General features: G+C 39.0%; 2 protein-coding genes across 4 annotated transcripts in view; one reads left to right on the top strand and one right to left on the bottom strand.

The window, feature by feature from the left end:
• The first annotated feature begins 557 nt into the window (after positions 1–557).
• LOC115061368 (protein FAM92B-like) lies at positions 558–5,087 on the top strand. The gene is made up of 8 exons (XM_029529676.1): positions 558–577; positions 759–996; positions 1,089–1,157; positions 2,921–3,022; positions 3,454–3,459; positions 3,543–3,647; positions 3,744–3,857; positions 4,839–5,087. The coding sequence occupies exons 1-8, from the start codon at positions 558–560 to the stop codon at positions 5,085–5,087; spliced, it is 903 nt and encodes a 300-aa protein (XP_029385536.1).
• Positions 5,088–8,380: 3,293 nt separating this feature from the next.
• arhgef4 (Rho guanine nucleotide exchange factor (GEF) 4) overlaps positions 8,381–19,659 on the bottom strand; it is a 109,754-nt gene continuing 98,475 nt past the window's right edge. For all 3 annotated transcript variants that reach the window (XM_029528939.1, XM_029528940.1, XM_029528941.1), the window contains 7 exons: positions 18,702–18,881; positions 17,685–17,917; positions 15,809–15,938; positions 15,581–15,712; positions 13,223–13,466; positions 11,923–12,000; positions 8,381–10,599 (listed from right to left, as the gene is read on the bottom strand). In XM_029528939.1, the coding sequence (XP_029384799.1) occupies positions 10,442–10,599; positions 11,923–12,000; positions 13,223–13,466; positions 15,581–15,712; positions 15,809–15,938; positions 17,685–17,917; positions 18,702–18,881 (1,155 nt within the window). In that variant the 3' untranslated portion in view covers positions 8,381–10,441. The remainder of the gene's footprint in view (positions 10,600–11,922; positions 12,001–13,222; positions 13,467–15,580; positions 15,713–15,808; positions 15,939–17,684; positions 17,918–18,701; positions 18,882–19,659) is intronic.

Consider the following 19,659-nt stretch of genomic DNA (forward strand, 5'->3'; position numbering starts at 1 on the left):
GTCACGTGGGCACCGGGTATGAATGCCATAGGTGACATAGGAGACTCAGTCACCGGCACACACGGGGAGGATAGAGGCGTGCATGATAGCCGTAATTTTTTGTTGACCGCTTTCACTGTTTTCATCGCTTTTCGTTTGCGTTGATCACTTAATTGCTTAGTTACATTTGGCAGACAGTCTTTATTACATTTGCAACAAAAAGCCGTCTGAGGAGCTGTATTGTTTCATTAAATAGTGCAAAACTGTATCTGGACTCATACAAACGTTATACAAAGGACCGCACACTCTCGCAGCGAGTTTGGAGGACAGGCAAGTCGCTACATCTCATATACAAGGAGACAGAAAGACTGTTCAGTTAGTCTCAATTCAGCCAACACAATAACACTCTGCTGCTCTCCTGTGGAATGGAGCATCCCCTACACCACCACCATCGTCATTAGCTTCCATCTGTTGTTGCTGTTTCCATAGCAACCAGCCTTTTTACCTGGTGTAGGTGAGAACCAGCTGAGCCAAACAACAGAGAAGAGGAGCAGCAGAGAGGAAGGAGCAGAGCAAACATGAACAGCCTCTTGTCTACGTACGAGTCAGGACTTTATGTTTCAAATTATCCAAAGGCTGTTTCATTCTGAGGACTTTAACGTTGAGACCAAACTAGTACAAAGCTAGTTTATTCTGACATGCTAAAATACAAGGTTAGGATTTACATTTCCTCCTTTGATTTAAGTTTTTTCTATTGCTCTGTTGTATTTTTGTTGTAGCAGGGATGTCGAGGTGAAGAGCATGGAGCAGACAGTGAAACATGCTGAGAAAAACCTGGGTGAGATCTGTCACCTGTTGGGCTCCTACACCAGGAAGACAGCCAAGCTCAGAGACAAGGCGGACCTGCTGGTGGCTCAGCTCTTTGACTTTTCCAGCACAGAGGGGCACGAGGTCCAGATGGGCCTGAAAAACCTGGCAGAGGATCTTGCTATGATTCAGGACTACAGGCAGGCTCAGGTCAGAGACACTGACTGCCTGTCTCCACACATCCGACATGTTCTGCTTTCTTGAAACTCTTTACCAACTGGTTCCTGTCTTCACTTTTATAGGTAGAGAGACTGGAAACAAGAGTTGTTGGTCCTCTAAAAGCCTTTGGAGGCGTTGTCAAAAATAAAAGGGTGAGTTTGAATAAAGATGTATCCTGCCAACAGAGATATATTTTCACAGGCTATTTGTAGATGAAGGTGTTGTTAGCACTGTAAACTGGTAGTAAGGATGTTCTGGGTTTGACGTTCTCCTCGTGCCTTTTGGGGTCCCTCTTGGTTAGATTTATTGGTGATTCAAAATTGTGAGTGTGAGTGTGAAGGCTTGTTTGTCTCTATATGTCAGTGCCGTGACTAACAACCTGTCCGGAGTGAACATGGCCCCCACCCAATGTAAGGTGGGACTGTGCACCGTATTGCTGTTGGATAAGTAGTTTAACTGATGGATGCATGTTACTTTATCAGCTGTAAATAACTCATTACTGCTTATATGGCTCTCCCCCATGTTCCCATTTTCCAATGTCTGTTTTTATAGTATAGTCTTCATCCTTCAAGCCTGTTTCACATGAAAAGTGAAATGCAGAAGTTGGACCCCACGTTTTGGTGGCTTGTCTCAGTCATTGTCCCTTGTTTTGAGTACAAATATGACCACAGTACCAACTGAGACAAAAGACTTTTTGCCATGAAGTAAGAATTTATTTGCCGTTCAAGCAAAATATAACCTTTGCATATGCCATTTTATGTTTACCTAGATACAAGAATCCTTCAGTATGTGTTGATAGCTGATTTCAAAATGAACTTTCAAGACAAAACATAAATTTTCAATTCTTTGTCTTTTTTCTTGCTTTAATTTCATATAGAGACAAAGTATATACATTCAAGGTGTAGACTTTATTTTGAATGATCTTTTTGTTTTCAGGCAGTCATATTCCATTGATAACAGTGGAGCTTCAGATAGCATGGACCAGTTCATAAAGCGATAGTATCAGAATAATTACTTGTTAATTCACATATAAGGAACAAACAAAAATTATGTTGACATGAAAAATAATATTATTTAAGAAATATTTGTATTTATAACACAGGTCAAAAGTCACTTTGCTCATTTGCATGATGAGGTGTCATCAGCCATTTTAATTATGAAGTTGTACGGCAAGCGCAACAAGTTTTTTGTTATATATGTATTATGTACTGATTATGTGTTAATTAATATAGTATTGTTCATTTATTAAATATATGTTTAGTATTTGTACAGTATATTATTCATGTATGGGTTCAAATGACTATTTACATATCTATGTTTGCACAATTACTCTTTGCATTTTTAAGTTTAAGTTTAAACATTTAAATCTGCATCTTTAAAAACAGTTACTGTAAACTCAATCCCTCTCTGCAGTTTTCCTCTCAATTGCCTTGACCTATCTTTCTTCTGGTTGGTTGTTTTGGGTTAATGTGTCTTACGAAGTGGACAAAAGGTGGACAAAAGTTCTGCTTAAAAGGTTAAAGTGTGTCAATCTGTCAAACATCTTCTTTTATAAAGGGTGGTCTAAACCACCACATATCAATGGTTGGCTATTGAATCCATCCATCCATCCATTACTCACATCACTTATCTTTATTCACTCTGGACAGGTCATCAGTCTATCCCAGGGCTTAGAGACACCCACCTATTTACACTCAAACTCACACAAGGCACAAGGCCTGCCTTTGGACTACAAGAGGATGAGAACGTATCTCCAGAGAACCCATTTAGGGAAAGCGAGAATCTGCAAACTATGCAAAGAAAGGAACTTTTTTTCAATAAGCCAAGTAAAAATTTGGGAATATCTGCTGCCCTTGTCCGCTGCAAACATTTACATCTGACTGGCCTTAGGATGATATGTCTGTGTACCATTCAGGCAGATCTGAAGAAGTTCAACACTGATTTAAACAGAGAGCTGAAGGAGCTACGGAAAGTGGAGAAAATCAGACTGAGGAACCCAGCAGATCGAAAGAGCATTGTATCCTTCCTTAAACTTGAAAATACCCAAAGGTCAAAGGTCAATGTGGCATCACCAAATACACTTATTTCACAAAATTCATACATCATTTATTATGCAATTGAACAATTAATGTCAAGGGATAAAATAAAATGATGACATTTTATTTTCAATTGGGAAAGGACAAAATTACTGTGATATCAGCTTTTGCATTATTCTGGCCATTATGTATTTTTGTGGCAAACCAGAGTCCTTAACTGTAATTAATATACGTCCTAGTATATGTCCAAAATGTAGCAAATATTTATCAAGCCATATGAATTTGAAATATTTGATTTTACTTTGTTCATACCTTTAAATATCATGAAAGAATGGCAATATTTTACTTTCTACAATGATATTTACATGAATGTAATTACATATTATTATATTCTCTTGACAAGAACTTCCAGTCTCAGGTAATGTAAACAATTTTATGGTTAACCCATGAATATCATCACATTTCCAGTGCTGTAGAGGCTTTACATTGGTTCATGGATAGGCAGAAGTAAATGCGCTGAAGGCCTCCAACAACGCCCAGCATAGCATCAGGCAACTAGAGGAGGCCATCACTGATTTCCAGAGACAGAAATTGGAGGCTATCAAAGTCAGTTTCCCACACATATGCACGCTATACTAAAACTGTATCCAGAGAATGAGTGTTGGACTGACAGCAACCTTCACTTTGTTTTTCCTTTTTCAGACAATTTTCACAGACTTCATCACAGTAGAGATGCTCTTTCATGCTAAAGCTCTGGAAGTCTATACACACACATTCCGCAACTTGGAGGCAATGAACACTCAGAAGGATCTGGAGGTATTCTGCGATAATGACACAACTGCTAAAACCTGAATCTACAATGTATAATGAGTGTGCAGTCCACAACCAAAACCAGAGGTAAAAGAGAGTAAATATTTGACTTATTCATTAGTTGTTTGTAAATAGGGAACTGGCTGCAACAAAATGTGGTCGATTATCTTGACTTTATTTGGTGAGAGTAAAGTATATTGTGTGTTTACAAAATAACCCATAACCATCCATCCCACCATCCATCCTCCACAGCTTTTTCCGTTTATGGGTCACAGGGCTGCTGGAGCCAATCCCAGCTCACATTGGACGAGGGGCAGGGTACACCCTGGACAGGTCGCAGTCCATCATAGGGCCAACACACAGCGACAGACAGAGATCAACAGACACTCACACACACCTATGGTCAATTTAGAGTCACCAGTTAACCTATACATGTACTGTATGTCTTTGGACGGTTGGAGGAAACCGGAGCACATGGAGGAAACCCACGCAGACACAGGGAGAACATGCAAAGTCCACACAGAAAGGACCCAAACCAGGAATCTAATCCGCAACCTTCTTATTGATGGGCAACAGTGCCACCCATAACCATATGTGACAAAAAATAAATAAATAAATAAAAAAAATAGCAATGTAAAATGTAAAAAAAGTTTAGATTTAAGAGTAGAAACATGGATGTTTGAAAATAATTTTTTCTGTCATGTAATAAAACATAGACAAGAAAATTGAATGAATATTTTTCAGGGCAATTTTTTTGTGTAATTTTTATGTGAGTGCCTGTTTTACTTGCCACTCTGCAATTCAATATGTTGATTGTGGCAAAGAATTTCTCTGGCTAAAATTAGCATTAAAAGATTATTGAATGTTGAGATACTTTAATGCTACTTTAGTTTTCCTACCCCCCTTCATTATCAGATGATCATAATCCCTAGAAAAAAACTTAAATATTTAAACCCTGCTTCTGGCAATGTCTTCTCGTGTCCATAGGTATTTAGTGGACGGCTCAAGATGGCTGATCCTCTGGCTGGGTATCTGGAAACCTCCATGAGCCACCACCGCAGTCCTATTGCGGCCTCCCCCAAAGGCCAAAGCCTCAGGCCAGCACTGGCCTCTATCATACGCCATAACAACCAGCAGCTGCACAGCCAGCACCCAGAAAAATCCAGGAGGGTGAGCCCTTCTATCATTGTTACCATAGTAACTGGATCTGTCAAGGATAACACAGCAACACATTGATCAGTGAGCCTGAACGTTGTCACCTTATTTCCTTTGCAGTCTCGCAGCACTTTACAACGCCAGAGAGGCATAGAGGAGGAGGAATCTGAGGAAGGAGAAGAGGATGAGGAAGAAGGAGAAGATGAGGAGATATATGAATCAGAGACAGAGGAGGGTCATCACATAAGCAGGCAGTCTTATGCTGCTCAATATGCCCAGATGGCAAAAGTAAAGGATTGCACATAGAAGCAGCTATTTTCATTATTGTTGTCACTTAGACAGAGTAAAAAAAATAAGCATTTATCTAGCACTAAACATAGTAAAATTTAGTTTAAGTACTTAATAAGTGATACAAAGGCTAATATTTGTTACTGGAAAGAAGTAAACTAAGCGGAAAATGTGGCTCAACTCATTCTGATTAAGTTAGAGTTAGAGATGATAGTGCTGATTCATTTTATTTCATTAATTTCAAAAGCAATAATTGTGGCATGCGCAATTGGCCTTTTCAGAGCTTGTGGAAGCAACCTTTTGACCTCGGAAGGTCAAGGGTTGAATCAGAATTACATTATGTGTCTTTCATCATGATCATTATTTCGCATTTGTGCGATAAATAAAGTACTCTTAATTTTAGAACTATTGCTACATTTTGGAATATGCACCTATGAATGCAAACATGATTCTACAAGTCGGCAAATCTGGTTCTGCCTTAATCAGAATCAGAAATACTTTACTGATTCCCGAGGGGAAATTGCCGTCAGTTACAGATGCTCCCATTCAAAAGTCTTAAAGAAGTAGGAAAGTATAAAAGTATAAACTATGTCAGTAAGGTTTAAACATAAGTACTAAAATAAAATAGAATATATTTTAAGACTAAAATATAAATGTACATTTGCTCCTGTATCTACAAAGTGATAAATAAACAGTTTACCAACATTTGAAAATAGAATATTGCACATGGATGTAGTTATTGCACTGGATAATTGCACATCAAGTAGTTATTGCACATTATTAATAGTCCAGAGTAAACCAACTGACTCAGAGTGTCTGACAGTCAGAGTGAGGAGTTATACAGTCTGATAGCCACAGGGAGGAATGATTTTCTATGATGCTCCGTGGTACATTTACGGAAAATCAGCCTTGTACTGATAACCGATTACTGGCCAGCATGTCGTGGAGTGGGTGGGACACATTGTCCAAGATGGCTCGCAGCTTGGACAGCATCCTCCTCTCTGTCACCTCCATCAGAGGGTCTAGGTTCACTCCCACAACATCACTGGCTCTACGGATCAGTCTGTTTAGTCTGTTGGTGTCAGCTGCCCCAGCACACCGCAGCATACAGGATAGCACTGGCTACCACAGACTCATAAAACATCCTGAGCATAGTTGATGTTGAAGGACTTCAGGCGCCTCAGAAAATAGAGGCAACTCTGGCCTTTCCTGTAGAGGGCGTCAGTGTTTTTAGCCCAGTCCAGTTTATTGTCAAAGTGTACTCCAATATATTTGTACTCCTCAACAATGTCCACACTGACCCCATGGATGGAAACAGGGGTCATCGGCACCTTAGTCCTTCTCAGGTCCACAACCTGTACTCAGCCTCATCTCCCCCGTGGATACATCAAACCACTGCAGACTCATCTGAGAAATTCTGGAAATCACAGACTGTATATAAAGTTTTTAGGAAAATTATCCTGCCTCTCAGTTGTTTCATTATTTCAATAAATAGGATCTCTAGTTTCAAGTCTTTTTCAATGCATCATGAGGTTCATTTTTTAAATCATGGACCCACTCAGAGGAAAGTAGAACACAGAGCCAGATACAGACTTTAGTTATTTACAAAATATGTAGCTTTACAGAGGCTTTTAATATGACTGACATGGAAGGCCAAAGCTCAGATTCACAAGAATATATATTATCATTTAATTGTGATATATAAAAGAAGTGTTGGCTGTTGTTCTGTATGCACAACCCATTATTATCTCCTCATCTTGAGTTTACAAGAAGTGAGTCTCACATACATCCCAAATGAAGTCAGATCTACCTTATTTCAAAGAGCTGTCAAGCTTCATCCCATTGGCCTACTTCCCAGGTGTGTGTAAAGCTCTTCAGGCTGCTCCACAGCATGAGTAAATAAATACGTTTGTCACAACAGACGATTCTGCTGTTACCCAGCAGATACTCTGCTCAAACTGACAGATACTGGAATGTGTATAAAACTTCTAGAGAGATTGCAAATTGATCCTAAATGGTAGATACAAGTTTGCAAGGACACAGCTTGGCAATGATTTTTTGTTTAGAGGTTCAGGTTTCTTTTGTTCTTTTCCAATTTACACTAAATTGAAGTTGAATTGAAGTTCTTCTTCTTCTGACTGATGCCATAAAAAAAAAAACATGTTTAATGTGAGGCAACAGTGTTAAGGGCAGTGCACTGCAGGAAGAACAAGAGAATTACACTTAGCTTTAGCTCAACCTCTATTTCACAGCACAGCCTCAGTGGCATTGCAACAATTGTATCATACTTGTCTCAGTGCCTCTGGGCAATTAGCACAGGGCTTGACAAATCTTCTAAAGGGCCTTGAGGCAAAAATGAGCCACTCCTCTTATCTGGATGCGTAGTCACGTAACCGAACAAATGTACAGGCATATGACAACTTAATTTTAATGTCATCAAAGACCATTGGCAAGGGATAAAGATGGGAGATGACTTACACTACCAGTCAAACGCTTGGACACACTTTCTCATTCAAATGATTAGGAAATTGTGTCCAACCTTTTGACTGATACCCTTTTTCATGCAGAAGATGCACCCTGATGACAAAGAGTCCATGAGGCTCCATCTTTGATACTCTGTTTTTCCCTCGACTTTGCTGTAGTCTTGCATTGCTGCTGTGCACTCAGAGTGGGTGTCACAGCTGTCCTTAAAACTCAATTTGGCAAGTTTAAGCTTCTAGTCCTGAAGGGTAAAGGTTGTACCTACCATGACAGACAACACTGGGGTGGTGGTGAAACTCTTCCAGGGACACTGAGTGGTGAACTCATATCTTCAGCAAACATTGCACCATTTAGTCTAAACCAGGCTTCTTTTTTTGTTGTTGTTGACAACACTGACAAGACAAAAAAAAAAAATTGACAAGCATTGACAAAAGGTCCACACCTTGTTTTTCTTTTTCACTGTTTTGCAATTCTCTTTCTGGTTACATCACTCTATTACAACTAAACACTATTCACTGAGGAAGACTTGAAGTCATAGTTGAAAGCCCTCTAAAAAGTTAATAACCAAGACCAAAAGGTTTTAAACACAATAAGTCAAACGTGTCGGTATTCATCAGTGTTTATTTTTTCTTGACAAAAAGCAACCGTGCACGTACTTAAGATAAAATGGGAAATTGGCAAATTGAACAAACAGTTGAGTCCATTTAATGCTAATTTTCAATGACAGTTTTTGATACTGTGCTATGGACATTTTCAGTTTCATAACCAGCCCCAGATGTGAGGTCATATGAATATAATTTTCTTATCCCTAGCAGCTCTGTGCTCATGGACGATTCCGCATCTCACGATTTCCTTGATATATCGGGGTAGAAAGTGCAGGTATACATAGTAAGAGGGAAAATGGGTGTGCAGCACATGAGCGTTTCATGCTAGACCCTCACTTTCAATTGTCCTATTATCAAACATAACATTCCAACCTCTTGCCATATGCAGATAAATCTAAATGTGGTGAGTGGGGATTAGGGTTGCCAACTCACCTAAGGACACCTAGTTGGCAGGGTCGGCTGACCTGATTACCAATATCATAAAGAGGTATAAGGAGAGAGAATATTTTAAAAATTTATACGGGCCATACTGGAGAAAAAAAACTGAGTCACATGATGATGATTATAAAATGTCAAAAAAGACCCCTCAGATTATTAAAGGTACTTAAATTACAGAGGCCAAAAAACACTTGGTAGTGGCAGAGTCACCTTACTCTCCACATTCCAGTTTAAGGATGTGCCCAGAATTGAAAAAAGTTTAATTTAATTGAACAAATTCACGATAAATAATCAACCCAACTGATGGCCACGGTTGTCAGCGTAGGAATGTTTAATATTCCATATCTTCAGAAGATAAAACATTTGAACATAAAGATGAACGGAGTACATTTCACCGAATGCACAGAGCAATATCATTGGGCTGCATTGATCTGAAATGAGATTATACTGGAGACCAGATACACAGAGTAGGAATATTGGATATCAGAAGTACAGGTAGATAAAAGAACATCTGTCTGTGTGTGCATGTGTGTGTGTGTGTGTGTGATGCCATCAGCTTGGTAGCATGATGAAATCTCAGTTCCTGGATCTGGTTAAATATAGCTGGGTTCTTCAGAGATAAAAAAAAAATAATAATAATAATCTTCACAGTATTTTTTTTCATCACATCCATGCATGTCATTGTAAGTCATCCATGGCACACTTCAAATGGCACTTGAAAAAAAAAAGAAAAAAGGAGGAAATTTGTAAAAGAAAGAAGATTCACTTGTTTACTTTCATTGATACGGTAGGTATAGGGAAGAGTCGAGGAATGTGTGTTGCCGGAGTGTGTGGGCTTTGCTGCTGTTTGTTTGAGTAAAAAGCTCCTTATCTCTGATGAGTTGTATCTTCTTTGGGCTGCATTTCTGTCTTTTATCGAGTGTTTGCACAATACCACAAATGCACCAGAGAAATACAGAAATAACTTTTGGAAGGTGAAGATCACAAAATACTAAACCCAGTTGAAATGAACTTAAATTATATATTTGCACAGAGAGAAGCACAAGAAACTTTATCCCCCACCCCTCCCGCCGCCTCAATTTTCCCTTTTTTTCTCAAAAGCAGACATTGAACGAACAGATACAAAAACAAAATCATCTGGCACTGTGAACAGTTGGCATCTGTCAAATCATAAAATAAGAGAACAGTGGAAATGAAACGACATAAGTTTGTCGACAGGCAACGTCTTCACAGAGGCAGCACAGTCAGGAGTCCCACGCTCACTCGCAGCAGTACAGTAGTAATATTAGTACCAGTCAGCGCTTGATTGAAGGTATAGTAGTAGTAAGTTAAGCAAAAGTCCACTCTCCCTGTTTGACTCAGTGTCTCCAGGGACCATTCTCAAGTTTGATTGTTAACCAACCTATAAAGTGCTTTCGAAAAATAATCTCCTCATCATAGTCATCCTCATCTCTACAATAAATCAGTATATCAATTAGGGCAATGTTACAAGTAGGAAAGGAAAGAGGGGAAGGACTAGAAAGGGTCTATTCAGGCACGAGCAGAGAGCTCTTCTCTTTCTCCTTCTCAGACACTTCTCTCCACAGCATCTCTTTTCATTTCTGATTTATTTGTATTTTTATTTTACTTCTTGAAGGGAGTCAGTCTGCCAATGTTGTGCCAGAAGGTGGAGGTTTTGCGCTTGGGCTCAGCCAGCATGAAGACCTGCTGCTGGGGCAAAGCAGTGGGGAGGGAGGGGTGTTTCTGTCGCAGCAGGAAGTCGTAATAGGGTCTGGTCACCGCTGAGGAGGAGAAGAGGAAATATTGTAAATAAGGACTTTCTTAGGAAATAGCATGTAGAACTGAAAGGAGCTGACATGAAATACACATTCATTATTGATACCAGGTTTTTCTCACAGTGATTCAGATCCAGTGATGTTAAATTTAACTTCAGTGGGGAAGACATGGTCGACTGCCATTCAGAACAATAGGAATCTCCTGAACAATATTTTCAACACTTCCAGCAGTTAGGGTTAGCCGTTTAAAAGAAATGTGGTGAGTTTAGCACCAAGCTTTGTTCATTTACCACTCAGGAGTTGTCTCTGTTGTTTTGCTTCTATTTCTTTAATTTCATCTAGCCTTCATATAGCCTCTTTCTGATCAGACGATCTTGTCACTTGACTTAATAGCAAGTCACTGTAGCATCCATGTTGCTCATGAACGTTGCTCAGAGAATGAAATATAAGCTTTCGGCCAAACTGGTTAGTAAACTACTCCTAATATTGGCTACATCTCAGTGGCAAAACCTGCAAATAGTTGATTTAAAAAATAGTATTTCCTTTCTTTAGGTCTTCATAAAAGCTTTTAATGTACTGATGCTTTGTCTGCTGTTAAGATAAAGTATGTCTCATATAAAACGTGGGTAGTGGCATCCATCTAATTGTGGCAGAGGAAGAAAGAATTCACATTGTAGCTACTAAGAAAGCAACCATTATTTAAATTCACTTTTTATCAATTGCATTGCCTTTCTATTTCTCTGCTTTGAGTGAAACTCAACATTGACAGCAAAAGTTTCACAATAAAAACTTCCCAGGAAAGTGTGAAGGTATATTTCCTTTTAATTGCCTGGATGCTTTTAAATTGAAAACATTTGTACAGGATGTGTTTGTGTGAAGTGTGTCCTTGACAGTAGCGAAAATCGAAGCAACACTTATGTCTATTTTTAAAGGAGAACTTGGTCCTGTTGAGGAAGTGTGTGGAGGAATCTTTATAAATAACTCTGAAGGACGAAGAGTAATTTTAATCCCAGTTAAATCTGCACTGTGATTGTTGATTCTGAAATGCTTCATGAAAACAGGTTCTGGTGATTTCTCTAAAAAGTGCTGCCGTATGCATTATAGGTATGTGCTCACAGTACGTATTATACACAGTGAGGTAACTTACATACAAGCAAAGAGACACAGGAAGGTATCTTTAAAACTGAGATAGTCCTCCGTGATAGAATGAAATAACATTTATGAACAATAAAGGGGATGAAAAGACTACACTGACACAGATGCTACAGCACCCTGAGACTCCTCAGATCCATGAAATACAAATATCTCTCTGAACCCCGGGGTGTGTACCTTTGGGTTTCCCAGCGGGATGGCTTTTGCAGGCATTCAGCATGGCCTGTTTCTTCTGGACCTCTGTGAGAGAGAAGCCTGAGAATAGAAAAATAAATAAATATAAGTTTTCTCAATAAACAGTTATTCTTTCATGGGAAAAACATGTTAAAAGCAGCAGGTTCAAAATGTCATTTTAGGTTTGTTGTTTCTGTCTGTTTGACTGAGTGATGATGTAATTGGTTATTATGACCCTGAAAACCTTGTAGAACAATTAGATGCCGTTAGTTAAAAGAAATATACCATATCAGGTATAACATTGCTGTCTTTCTTTTTTTTTTTACTTGCATTATTGATGCAGTAAGATCAATGAAGTCAATGAAAGTTCATAGGAAAGGTTAAAGTGACAGATAGCCAGATGGGTCAACGAAAGTATTACCGCAGCTGAAAAAGTATTTTGCACTTTATTCATTAAATGACATTGTTCCTTTCATGCACATTTTATTATCAGCCATTCGAAACAACCTCAAAAATAAACCATCAGCAACATTGAGTGACTTCAGTGAATCCAATAGGTTTTTACGTTTTTTGCTGTGAAAATTAGATTAGATTAGCGTTTGAATCTATGTTTGCCAATGTGTTATTTTTATTAATGGTGTGCAATGACATCTGGGAAAGTGTGGGCCATGACAGATCCACCCTGCTAGATTCTCCAGGAAAAGGAGAACATATTTGTCAGCTACATATATGAGGGAATCCTCAGAAATGGATGGTCTAGTCTGACCGCAGCTTTAACTCAACAGATATTGTGTAAGCCTTGGGCTTTTACACAAACTGTATCTTACACACAACACAACCAGCCATCTAATATGAGAGACTCAACATCCTTCCGACACAAGAAAGACAAAGGCAATGACGAGCAGCCAGATAACAAAGACCCAACTACTCAGGGCACAAACTCAGTGTGTAATGGAGGGAGCTGAGGTGGCATCAGTGCTTGCCAACTCTCTGGATGAGCATCACAGGAATCCATTTACTGCTGGCAGTCCCACACTTCCTGACGCATGGCCAAGTGAGGATATTAAAATATTAATGCAGATGTAGTGGAGGGAGAAGAGAGGATATGAATTACATTTATGGAAACAGTTCTGTGGTTTTCAGGGAAGAAAGTGAGACCGAGAGGTTGTAGAGATGCTGCCAGTTAGCCAGAAGATCGTGAGTTTGATTTCAGGTGATCCAGATTAACGATGACTGACACATCATTGGAGATCAAATCTTAGTGTATTATTTAAGGTGAAGATGGTGTATGTGTGCATCAGACCTGTCTCACGGTCATGCTGGACCTGCCTCCTCTCGTCAGCAAAGGCCCGCAGCCACCGCTGTTTCTGCTCAGGCTTCTTGGCACACAGGAGGTGGACCTCGTCGCCGGCCAGCGATCGCAGCTTCAGCGCGTTCTTCACGCTGATGTTGAAGTCCTTCTCCTTGCCGTCCTCCACGTCTATCACCTCCATGTGATCCATGTCCATCCGTCCCTTGTAGTACAGCATGTCCCGACGCAGGAGGTCCTGTGATGATAAGAATGGAAGATGTTTATCCAAGAATCCTTGTGAACAGGTCAAATAAATACCAATCTAACTAACTGGCAAGAGCCACAGGTGTTGACCAGATGCATTTTTATTGTTGATATTGTGCAGCTACCCACTACAGGGGAGTCTAAAAAATGCAGGTTCATTAGTGACACCAGATATTTTTTTTCTCCTTTTGATTGATTATTAGCAGGAAATGGGGCTTAACGGTGTCTGTACTGATCCACTCTGAACTGGTTTAAAGATTCTTTGTTTTATCTTTTACACATTCTATCTTTTCTTTTTTTAATGCAGTGTGAATAAATGAAGGAGCAGTTCCTTTAGCACATCTGCTTTTGCCAAGACATGGACTGCACTGTGCACAAAAATTGGTTTGCCTCCATTTCCCACATGAAATGAATTCATTACACTGTGGCATGGTGGAATAGCAGATAGCACTGCTGCCTCACAGCAAGTTCAACAAGAGCTTGAACCTGAGTCGTAGGCCTTTGTGTATAGAGTTTACATGTTCACACTGTGTCTCTGTGGGTTTTCTGATGGCTTCTACTCACAGTCCAAAGACATGCTAATTCAGGTTAGTTAGTGACTCTAAACTGGCTGCAGGCGTGACTGGTTGTTTGTCCTGTTGTTGGCCATGTCAATGACTGGCAGTCTGTGAACCGCCCTCACCTACTGTCAGCTGGGACTGGCTGCAGCTGCCAGAGATAAGCTGCATATATGATGGATGTATGAATTCATTGCAAAGCGCTAAGTAATGTCCACCAACAGATTCCACAGTTTTAGCTATTACAGTTATGTTCATAATAATAGCAGTGTCTTTAAAAAGGCGAGTAAACGTAAAAGTTCGTCAAATAAATTGTATTTTAATGAACACAAATGCATTGGGGACACTGCACATTCTATTTCAAAGCAAGGAAATTGGAAAAAGTAATTGGATTTGAAAACATTTTAAAGAAAGTCAAGAAATATAATGTTCAAAAAAGTAGCTGCGTTGACATCTTACTTTACAAACTAAAAAATACTTGAAGGTTCAACTTCAACTTCATGACTTCTTCCAGTATTCTGATGTACTCAAACTGATCCATGATCGCTGGTATGCGATAAATAGGACCAACACCATAGTAGGAGAAGCATCCCCATATCATGATGCTTGCACCACTGTGCTTCCCCGTCTTCACTGTTTACTGTGGCTTGAATTCAGTGTTTTCAGGACGTCTGACAAACTGTCTGTGGCCGTTAGACCCTAAAAGAACAATCTTACGCTCATCAGTCCACAAAATATTACGCCATTTCTTTTTAGGCCAGTCAATGTGTTCTTTGGCAAATTCTAACCTCTTCAGCATTTCTTTTTTTTTTTTTTTTTTTTTTTTTTTTTTAAACAATGGGACTTTGCGGGGGCTTCTTGCTGGTAGCTTGGCTTCACATAGACGTCGTCTGATTGTCACAGTACTCACAGGCAATCTTAGATCTTCTTTGAGCTGTTTTGAGCCATTTTGGTTGTTATTCTCCGATCCATTTGAATAGTCGTTTTTCTTTTTCTTCCTCGCCTTTCTGGTTTTGGCTTCCATTTTAAAGCATTTGATATCATTTTAGCTGAACAGCCTATCATTTTTTGCACTTCTTTATAGGTTTTCCCCTCTTTTATTAATTTCTTAATCAAAGAACGCTCTTGAACGACCCATTTTACTCTGTTTTTCTAGGACAAATGCACAGCCAGCATATGCAGGGTCAGTTGCCTTGATCCTTAAATAAGGGCCACCTGTTTAACACCTTTTTTTTTTTTCCCACATAATCAGTGACCTCACTAATTGAACTCAGCACTGTTATTCTTTTGAACACGCCCCTTTCAGTAAATTATTCAGTTTCACAGAATCAGCAGCATGTACGTCAATGCCTGTTGGGTCTGTTGGTTTTCTATACCTTTACTAACCCTTCTAGAGACATACCTGCAGTATATAAGCTGAAATTCTAACAAAAACAGCGATTTATCTTGCTAGTGATGTGGGACTGCTATTATTTTGAACACAACTGTATATCTTCAGTTTTGTCTTTTCCAGCTATATGCAAAAAAAACGGTTTAAATGCTGAGGCACCTTTTTGCAGTAAACCATCTGATGGTCAAAGAGGAAAAACATTCTCTGTTGACTCTTGGCCTGAGGCTGGGACAGTTTGGTCAGCTCCCCTGAAAAGATGAGATCAGAGCTCCTGCTGAGAACATCTTCCCCCTGCACAAAATACGCACAGAAAGTTACTTGCTGCGACCAGAATTTCAAATCAAAGACACAAGCATGATGATGATACAGTGATGCTTCTCTCCACACCTCCCAGTCCTCTATGGAGCTCTGCCATTGGGCGATCTTGTCAATATTCTCAAGGCGCCGTTTCCTTTCGTTGATCAGCCTCGCCACGTTCTTCATGGCGTTTAAGGCTGCCTCCACATCTTTGTAGTCTCTAAAGATCAAACAGCAACATGAAACTTACAATGTAGATCTTTAAATATTCTTTATATTTATTAGTATCTAATTTGAGCCACAGAGTGCAAGTGACATGTTTCTACATCATTTTGAAATCTTTATTTAACCCAGTCCCACATGCACCATCCTGCTGCCATAAAATACAGAATAAAACGCAGATTCATTCAAACACATTACGTCCACTGGTTTCGATGTGTTTGGTAAATGCTAGTTTCCTTTTATTTATATACATCTTCACCAGGAAAAGTTATGCACAGAAACGTGTTGAGAATTTTCCACTGATGCCTGGTCCATATAAAATTTGTTTATCAGCCATCAATAGTTCCAAAATGAAATCATTTGTCTCACTCGCTGATCTTGAGAAAATTGAATTCATCTCACTGTCTCTTGAATAATACAACACTGTGTGTGTAACTTCTTTAAAATACTACATCTAGGCTCCTGGCTCCTGCTAAGTGGTTAAAAAAAAGAGATCCTATTACACACCCATTTTAGTCTCTATTACATACCTGTGTCCCTTAGGAGGGATTTTAAAACAACTTTCAGCATTTTTAAGGCTGTGTTTGGTTTGGCAGCTTCTAATAATCTCAGAAGTGCTTGCTCCTGATGACCAAATGCTGCCCGAGATCCACAAAGCTTACTCTGTCATCTGGCCCAAAGTTTCATTAATTTGGCCGCAGACTTTGAAACACCCTAACCAAGGAGATCAGACACACTGAGGCTGTTAAAACACATCTTATAACTTTTTTGAAGCATATTTTAATTCTTAATTTCAGTAGTTGATTGTTGTTGTTGATTTTTTTTCCCTAGGGGCTCAGCAATTTTTTTACTATTTTACAAATTCTCCTGTTGACATACATTTTTTTATAATTCTCCCTTTTATGGCAGTAATTGCAATTTAAGAAAGTCATTATAAGTCATTATTATTATTGATGATGATGACCCCAAAGACATGATAGCTATCACCGCTCACTGGCCTAGTTGGATATTATCTGTAAGGAACATAGAGCAGGGTGAAAGTTTGTTGCTAGGAAGGTGATCACTAAGTCTGGTCCATTTTTTGTCACACAAGTTTCTTGTGTTTTTTCTAAATTCTGTAACCATTGAGGGATATAGCTTTTAACGGACTTTGCTGACAGTTTTAAAATACAGAATAACATCAGCTTTAATGAGGGTGGCCCCAACAATTGAAGCAGAAGCTGAGCCAACAAAAACAATGACTGGGATCTATTAAAATTCATTTCTAAGCAGATTTGTTTGTTTACATTGTGTACATGTTCTGACGAATTATCCTGCAAAAATGTTAATGCAATTTCATAGACTCAGCGTCAATAAGAATTGTATGGATATGGACGTGTTATACATGCACAGTTGCTATCTCATAAATGATTTTGTAGTTTATGTTAAGACAATTTAGAGCCAAATATTAATCTTTTTACAAGGTATAAAATATAATAGATATCTTTCATAAAAAAAAATTTATAAAATAACTTGAGCTCCACTTACAGACTTTAAAATGCATCTAGAAATTCATCTAGTTATTTATTATTTATCTAGCTATATTATACAAAGAAGACAGATATTGACTGTGACTGTCTACACTGAGCTGTTCTCTTAAAGAAAGAATAAGTGGTGGCAATTTTTTTTAGACATTGGCCGTGCATTATAGTAGTGCATACATGCAATATGTGCCAGTGGACCTGCCGAAAGTGTGTGTAGTCACCTGTGCTGTGGGTTGGTGTATTTCAGCAGCTCAGCCAGCTGAAGCGGGTACTTGCAGATCTTCTGAACCGGAGTGAGCAGGAAACCATCCAAAGAGATGTCGATCATCTTCTGGAGCAGTCGGCAAGCTTCGAAGAAGAAGACGTACTTGTTGACTTTCATCAGCTTGGAGAGCTGGACGCAGGCGTTGGGGTGGTTGTTGCAGTACTCTGAGTAGATCTGAAAATCTGTTTGCTGCACAAGAAAGAAAACATGAGGGAAAGGGTCAGAGCGAATGCATTTACTTTGACAAGTGCTCCTATTATTTTGCTTTGTGAGGGCAGGCTAAACACCACCACAAACAGCTTTATACTGCCAAACCTAAATTAACCTAAAACATTAATTACAAGGAACATTTGTCCATGGATGTATGACATTGCTTTAGTAAGGTGTTCCTAATAAACTGACTAAGGGGTTTATCAATGTTAGCTTGAGGAGTTTGAACGATGGATTAAAAAGGCACAATAAAGAAGCAATGGGAAGTGGACCAACTACCTATTGTCCAGCTGTTTATTTCTAGCTTTGGACAATATCTATTATCAGCATATAGTCAAACGCAAGTATTGTTTAGATTCATGTTGTAATCATATGGTTGCTTTTTTTTTCTGTCCTTCAAATTTTTTTTCATGATAATACACAATTATTTAGTATTTTCTGTTTCAGGCTGCCACTAAACAGTAATTCATAGTTCTATTTGTCACATAGTTTTACGTAGTAATGATGCTATAATGAACAGGGAGCAAAGCAGGGATATAGGATGGGATTGAAGCAGAGAAGACTTTAAAAAACAAAAAAGTGGAGTGGATAAATAAACGAGTGAATGAAATTATTATAAAATTCAATTTAACCAACTATCACAATAATCAAACATCATCATCACCGTCCTCTAATAAGGGTGAAAACTCCTTTCCTCCTATAGTAATGTCCCTCTGAAAGCATGATGACACACAGCGCTCTCAGTTATTTTTACTCAGCGTACATGATCAAGGAAACAGCAGCCGATCTCGCTGAGGTGCGGCTGCTCCTTGTTGAACTTCTTCTCCAGGCCCTTCAGGAACTTCCGTTGGAATCGGTATATCTCTTCAATGTTGCCAAAGATGGTTCGAAGCTGCTCCTCAGTGAACATGTCTGTCCTCTTGCGGCACTGTTTGATGTAACCCTTGAGGGAAAAGAGACAGGATCAGAACCTGCTGCACAGACAATAATATATGTTTCTCTATCAATTCATTTTCTCCAATAATGAAGATGTCTCCGTGCGTTTGCACATTTTAATCAGTTACATCAGAAGCTTTTCAGATCAAGGTAAACATATAATGAGTGAGCCAGGACGTAGTCTGTGTCACAGTTTGATTCCTTTGATTACATGGTGTAAAAAGGTCTGATGATACTGCATTATTTTATACCTCATGTTGAAGCTGAGACCTTTGTAAATATTCAAACGTAATGAGGTGTCCATTTTTATATTCTGGCGACAGTATTTTTTTCACATTTCCACAGAATGCATCATCAAAGCTTATAATACAACGTTTTTCTGCTGAAACCTGTTAGTTATTGCCAATGTTAGACACTGATCATTGAGACAGTCTGGCAATATAAAAGGGTGGACCAACACATTAGATGTGGCTGTAAAAGCTCATTTAATTGAGCTCAGAGGGCCTAATGCTAAGTGTTCTTTGCTTGTGAACTTGGTTACTTGTTGTAGTGGGTGGTGATTATCAACTGACAAGAGCTTTGATCTTCATTGCATTTACAAGAAAAAGTTTTTAACAGTCTCTATGAGCAGCACTATGTCTTCACGGCAGATGGGCAGTTACAGTGGGTAAAATAAGTATTGAACACATCACCATTTTTCTCAGTAAATATATTTCTAAAGGTGCTAATGATATGAAATTTTCACCAGATGTCGGTAACAACCCATGGAACCCACACATGCAAAG

This window comes from Echeneis naucrates, chromosome 20 (genome assembly GCF_900963305.1).
Source record: "Echeneis naucrates chromosome 20, fEcheNa1.1, whole genome shotgun sequence".
Classification (NCBI taxonomy): domain Eukaryota; kingdom Metazoa; phylum Chordata; class Actinopteri; order Carangiformes; family Echeneidae; genus Echeneis; species Echeneis naucrates.

Coding starts and splice junctions, on each gene's coding strand:
- LOC115061368 (XM_029529676.1), top strand. CDS start 558: ATGAACAGCCTCTTGTCTAC. Junction 1,158..2,920: donor GCGTTGTCAAAAATAAAAGG/GTGAGTTTGAAT, acceptor TGTACCATTCAG/GCAGATCTGAAGAAGTTCAA. Junction 3,858..4,838: donor ACACTCAGAAGGATCTGGAG/GTATTCTGCGAT, acceptor TCGTGTCCATAG/GTATTTAGTGGACGGCTCAA.